General features: G+C 32.8%; 1 protein-coding gene across 1 annotated transcript; it reads left to right on the top strand.

The window, feature by feature from the left end:
- Window positions 1-3,444: 3,444 nt before the first annotated feature.
- On the top strand, window positions 3,445-4,275 carry LOC132060708 (probable E3 ubiquitin-protein ligase RHA1A). Its single transcript, XM_059453666.1, has one exon. The coding sequence runs from the start codon at window positions 3,609-3,611 to the stop codon at window positions 4,104-4,106; it is 498 nt and encodes a 165-aa protein (XP_059309649.1). The 5' UTR covers window positions 3,445-3,608; the 3' UTR covers window positions 4,107-4,275.
- Window positions 4,276-6,903: the final 2,628 nt, after the last annotated feature.

Below are 6,903 nucleotides of genomic sequence, written 5' to 3'. Positions count from 1 at the left end.
TCACTTGAGTAAAACCCTTTCACTTGAGCAAAACCCTAGTTCCACTTTCACTTGGATTTCTTGTCTTGGATGAACCTTAATGAGTTTCTTACACTTTATTCTCTTGGTTTGATGAAGTTGATCATTAGTATCTCTTGAATTCTTGTGGGAGAGGTGTGGAGAAATGTTCTAGAGAGTTCTTGAGAGAAGGGGAGTGAAGATGAAATGAAATGAAATGAACTTGGGTCCCCTCTTTTACTAACCCATAATACGCTTCGTCTCGATTTACGGACCAACATACGGTCCGTATAATTTATATGGACCGTATGTCCGGCCGTAGATTTGGTCCAAAGGAGGCTGCCATTCTGGCGTAATATACGGCCCAACATACGGCCGCATATTTTATACGGCCAGTATGTTGGGCCGTATAACGCCCAACTTTTCCGAACTCGTTCTCGTCGACTCGTTTGATCTCCAATCCTTATGGAACCTTCTTAACACTTGTTTAGCTCCTCATTAACAATCTAAGGAACGTTATAACTCTTCTCCAAAATATCATTAAGTCATCATTAATTCGGTACTCGTAAATCTCTTCCGATACATAACTTATACCTGGCCTCTCTTGGCAAATTTTTCTCTCTTACCTCGAATGTCTTTGAAATCTCAATTAGGGTCATCAAAGGCTATTCCTTACTTATCGAAACATCATATACTTCGTGCCCTTTGTTAGTCTATTCACTGTGCATTAACGGAAAATTTTCGAGGTGTAACAGTTCTTTCCCACTGTGATAAAACACTTGAAGGCATGAGACTGTGGCATGTGATATGATTGCCACTTGCCACATGTGCATGTTCTTGGAATCTCGCAAATTGTGTGGACGTTGCCTCCTTTACCTTGGTTCACACTTGTTGTGAGTTCAAATATGCGCTTTGCATAGTTGTACTCCATTAGGTGGTGTTGCTGAGCCTTAAATTTGTGATACTCGAAAAATTGTGACGGTTTTGGCATCCATTTTAGACCTTCTGCCGCAAGACCTTTTCCCCCTTTTGTTCTGGTGACGAGCTGCTTCATAACCTGCTTAAAAGTCATTCTCACAATTGAAGTGACGGGTAGTCCCCGTGAGTCCCCGTGCAAATTTCAATTAGCCATTAAATGACTCAGAGCTGTTTGTTGTCAGAATCCCCATTCGCCTACTTTCATCCTGGTGTAATGGCCATTTGTCTATCAATTGTATTCAACTAGTGGAAGGCTTCCTCATAACGTATCTAAAATTTGCGTTATACACCAACATGATTGACAACACAATGCACACATTTGATGCTGGCGAGTTTTATATAACGTAATTGACAAATAACTACCAACCACACAAAATTGAGTTATTATGTCTTTTTTTTAACCAATTTGGAAATGTTAGTCGTATTACAACGTTCTCTCCAGGAGACATATTCGAAGAAATGGGTAGAACATGCGAATTAGGTGAAGATATTGAATACTCGAATACCCTAAACGAGAGATACAATCAACGTTACAACAATATGATGACAAACGAGTGAAATTGGAGTGTTAGGGAGGTTGCAGCACTGGAACAAAACTTGAGGTCATTAGGGCTTAAACACCCAAAAAATCGTGTTATGTCAATGCCTCGTGGCACTCTGCAAGATTTGAATTTTGCTCTTAACCGTTTTCGCGAAGAGAACAATCGGATGAAAATACGTTGCCTCAGGGTAGAATATGGTCAACATGGAGCCCGTTTGGATTGGCTTATAAGTTGCTAAAAACAGCTTATAAGTTGTTTTCAGTTTTTTTGAGTGTTTGGCTGGCCAGCTTAAAGCTATTTTGTGCTTAAAATAAGCCTAAAAAAATAATTAGGCCCGTTTGGCTTAACTTATCTAAAGCAGCTTATAAGCTAAAAACAGCTTATAAGCAAAAAAAAAAAATAATAAGTTGGGTTACCCCAATTTTTTTTTTTTTTTACTTATAAGTTGTTTTCAGCTTATAGCTGCTTTAGATAAGCCCATCCAAATAGGCTCATGGTTACGTCAGATTCAGATCCAAGTGGGATTCGGACTGTGAGATGTCCGATGACGATGATTCCCCATTATATTATTAATAGTTATACTGTATTAAATAAAGTTGGTGGGGTCATAGTCATGATCCCACAACCTATAGAGTTTGATACCCATATAAGTAGCCTTTTGCTACTTAGTATCTACTTAAAATTCAATGTCGAATAGTGGAAATGTAGATTGATCAATATTTTTTCCAAAGGATTCGAATAGCAGTGGTGATGACAACTCAAACCAAAGCAACTATTCGGTGATTCCTCAACCGATAATAGTGAATTCGTGCTAGACGATTTCAAGTCCCACCTTTTAATAGAGCGTAATGACGATTTTCGCGAGCTGAAATATTTAGATCTATGTGAATATTATTGTGGTTTACATCGCAAATGGGCATATCGGTATGCCAAATCACAATGTCTTGTTCGTGACTTGAAAAATCTCAACGCTCCAATCCCAACAAGATTTTTATTGAGCATGCCTCGAATCCGATCAAGATTTCGCGAGGTTGCGGTACAAAGGATTAGGAAAGAGAACAACCGAATGCTAGCACGACGTTGTATATTTTACATGGTCAAGTTGGCTGAAGAACAAGCATCATCAACCGGTAGGGAACTAACATCTACGTAAAAAAGATTTGTCTTAAGAAGCCCAACATATTTATCTGAGGACGATATTGAAGACTTTAATTTTGATGATGATTAAGAATATTGTGATTTTAGTTATATGTTTAATTTATGATGATGTTGCTAATTTGAAGAATATGAGTATGTTTAGTTTTGCATTGACTCATGAGCATGAATTAATGAATGTATTTTAAGTTTTTTCTTTCTTTGATGATTGTATTTTAACAAGTTTAGGTTTGTTATTAATGAACAAGTTTAAGTATTTTCATATTGTTATGAATGATGCAATTTAATTATTTTGAGATTGGTATGAATGATGCAATTTTGACTAAAAAATAACACGCTTAAATCTAAACCCTAAAATATAAATAACTTAAATCTAATGATAACAAGTCTTCAAACAAAAATGGACTTCGAACACTTTTCAATCACTAAAATGACAATTCGAGGTTTTGCGTATCCTTGATGTATCGAGCTTATCTTATTAATCGCACAAACATAAGACGGGTTTTATATAAAATATTAAAGTTCCGAAGCATGATTAATCTATGGCTAAAGTATGGAAAAAGTGTGAAATGTAAAACAAAGAGAGTTTAACCCAAAAAGAAAAGGAGCTCCTTTAACGCAGTAAAATAATCCGTTAAAGGACTAATCGTGCCGGCACAGTTAAATTCTTTAACACAATATTTTACTGCATTAAAGGTACTTTTATACCGCTTTTTTTCTGCGGTATCTGGATTCAAATCTCTTTTTTTAGTCATTTTGGTTCCGGACTCACTTTTATCCACCCTTTGAAAAGTTCGTTATTATAAATAGAGCACGATGCACCCCAGGGCAACGTAACCGTCTAACAAAAAAAAAAAAAAAAAAAAAGAAGGGAAATATCCTTGCTTTCTACTTCTTTAACCCAAAAAAGAACAAACACTCACACAAAAACAAATAATGGCTGCTCTTTCTCAACTTTTAGCTCATCTCTACACCATGACCTTAGTCTTCTTCACCATTCTAATACTCGAACTCGTCATCTTTATACGTTCCATAACTGACGCAATTTACGACTCCGGTCGCGACAAAAACCGGCCCATCACAACCAAGCAATATCTCAAGCTTATCGACGAAAAAAACCCGGTCACCTGGTTCAAGAACACTACTATGACTACTAGTACATGTGCGGTTTGTTTGTGTACATTTGAGGAGGGTGAAGAAGTAAGGGAGTTAATAAAATGCAACCATATATTTCATAAAGATTGTTTGGACACGTGGCTCCAGCAAGATTCTGCCACGTGTCCGTTGTGTCGGAGTAAGGTATTGCCGGAGGAAATTGTGATGAAGTTCCGGCAACACCGGAATGGCCAGCAGACGGAGTATGAAGGGAGTGATGAAGAGCTGATTTTCTTGTTATCTGCATTACATGGTAATTATATGCGTAGATTTTTGTAAATTGTTGTGAAATTTTGTGTATTTTGTTTTCTTCTTTTTTGTACATATAAGAGATTTAGGATGTTTAAAAAAAACATAGAAAGCAATAATTGACTTCGGTTCATACACTTGGAGCTCTCTGAGTGGCCAAGTCTTCCATATTACAAAAGCACTGGCTGACACTTTATCTCTTCTTCTTCTTTTTATTTTTTTATTTTTTTTATTATGTTATCCCTTAAAAGAAGTATTCGTTAGTTAATGCTAATAATTGCATCAATATGTTGGATAAATCAAGGAAATTATTACTTTTACAATCTAAATCTGCCTATTTCATGCCAGATGGATAATTTACAAATTACCATATTTAAGCAGCTGGTTTCTAAACTTTCATCAAAGTTTTTTTTTTTTGTAAAAGAAACTTTCTAATTTCTTTAATAACATACGGGTATCTTATCGTGTATATTACAGAGTTGTAGTTACTGATTATTTAATTCTAGTAAGATTCTTCTATCCTACTTGAGTGTCGGTAAAATTAAACTAAAAATTGCGTTTAATTAAAAAAATAAAGAAAAGGGAAAAGAAAAGCAAGTGTTGATAATATGTACTCCCTCTGTTTCAATTTATGTGAACTTTTTTTTTAGTCCATGTCAAATGAATGATCTCTTTCCTAATTTGAAAATAAATTCACTTTATGAAATGATTTATAGCTACACAAATATTTAAGATTTATTTTGAATCACAAGTTTCAAAAGTCATTACTTTTTTTTAAGTATCGTGCCTAATTAAAAGAATTTACATAAATTGAAACGGAAGAAATATAGATTTTTGATAACTTTATCTTGCAAGTGTTGAAATACTGTTGGTCATGCTCAGAGGAGTGGTGACCTACCAAGTTTGGCATGGAATAATTAATTTAAAAGAATATAATGGTAGGTGAAATGCTTGATATTATTTTTGGATATATACGTACTCATATCTCATTTGGAATTGATAGCTCTAAAATATACTCGCTCTATTTCAATTTACGTGAAGATATTTTTTATTAATTTGTATAAAAAAGAATAACTTCTTTCTATATTTAGAAACAATTTACCTTTATGCAATGATTTATTGTCACACAAAATATATGTGATTCATTTAATATCACAAATTTAAAAGTCTTCTCTATTTTTTTAAATTTCATGTCTAGTTAAATGGATTCACATAAATTGAAACGGAAGGAGTAAGTAGTTATGAAAACTAACTGTTTAAAAGAAGACCTAAGATAGAGGAGTTCTTTAATTTTATGATTTTTAAAAAAAATCAAATCTACTTCTAATTTTAATAAATGTTAAATCCTCCATCTCCCCCGGTCGCCCCCGCGCCCGCACCCCCGCCACCCGCCTAGACCATTAGCGAACTGCTAACTACAAGCAACTATATTTATTTTAAATTTAGAACTGTTTATTCTGTTACTTGAAATTCTTGCATTATTCAAAGTTATTAACTAAAATGTCTAATTACTATTTAATAATTCTTGAAAAATTGATATGTCATATAGTTGCAATAACAAAGATTAAAAGAAAAGAATTAAAAATATCAAGATAATAAAATTTAAATAGAAGTAGATAACAGAAAGTAGAATAGACATTGTAGTTAAAGTCACCTGTTAACCCCCTTTTAGATCATAATTTATAATAAGATATGTCATTGTTAAAATTATAAATTTGACATTTAAGATGACAAAAGGCTAAATTATCATAATTATTCTATAACTGGAACATGAGGAGTTGAGGGAAGGAGTTACAGTGTTACACCAAGATAATTTTCCTTTTTTTTGCTTAATTGCTTAATAGCCGGTTCGCATTGATCCGATTAAATTTATGTCCACATTTCATAGAACTTATTTAAGATCATATGTTTTCTTAGAAATTTTTTCGTTCACAAAATTCAAATCAATTTTTTTTAAAAGGTGTAACAAGAGTCCAGAACCTAAATGATCCAAAAAAAGAAGAGATGAACCAAAATACCTGAAAAAAAAACGAAAGTACCTTTAACGTTGCAATTTTTTTATCTTTTATATAAAAGTGAGTTAACGTCCCCTGTTAAAATCCGTTACCCGAATTTTCTTTAAAAAAAAAAAACTAAATTACATAACGCACTATTTTAGTGCGCCATGCAGGCAGTGAATTTACTCAACTAATCCAACATCCAATTGTGTATCCATTTAAAAAACTATGCAAAAGTTTCCATCTTTTAAGATATTTATAATACTCCTCCGTTCACTTTTATTTGTCCAGTATTCTAAAATTACATTTTCACTTTTACTTGTCACTTTTAGCATATTAAGAGAAAATAATTTTTTTCCCTATTTTACTCATAGTAGTAATTAATCATTTTAAATCATTTTTAAGTCCATTAAAAATTTACATCAATTAATATGAATATCGTGATAAATTATGCATTTCATTTATTATTTCTTAAGGAATGTGCAAATTTCTGAACAAGTAAAAGTGAACGGAGGGAGTATTAATTTATCTTCTAATACTATAAGAAACTTTTAACAAGTTGTTACCAAAGTATGTATTCTCTTATCTCTTGATATTTATGAAAAACATTTATTTTTATAGAAAGTATTTATTCTCTTATTTTTTTAATAATTATCTTTTAACAGATTATTTATCCTCTTGTTCATTGGCTTGTTGGTTTTTTTTTCTTAATTAATGTTCGTTTAGCTAATTCTAAAAACGATCTAAGTCTAAGATCTATTTACCAATAAAAATAAACAATTTGATTATAGGTGACGATTAATTACACTAAATACTAATGTAAATAAGAA

Source organism: Lycium ferocissimum, chromosome 6 (genome assembly GCF_029784015.1).
Source record: "Lycium ferocissimum isolate CSIRO_LF1 chromosome 6, AGI_CSIRO_Lferr_CH_V1, whole genome shotgun sequence".
Classification (NCBI taxonomy): Eukaryota; Viridiplantae; Streptophyta; class Magnoliopsida; order Solanales; family Solanaceae; genus Lycium; species Lycium ferocissimum.
Note: the sequence above shows the minus strand (reverse complement) of the source record. Positions and strands in the feature narration are given on the sequence as shown.

Excerpts from the sequence above, each read along its gene's own strand:
- LOC132060708 (XM_059453666.1), top strand. The coding sequence starts at position 3,609 with ATGGCTGCTCTTTCTCAACTTTTAGCTCATCTCTACACCATGACCTTA.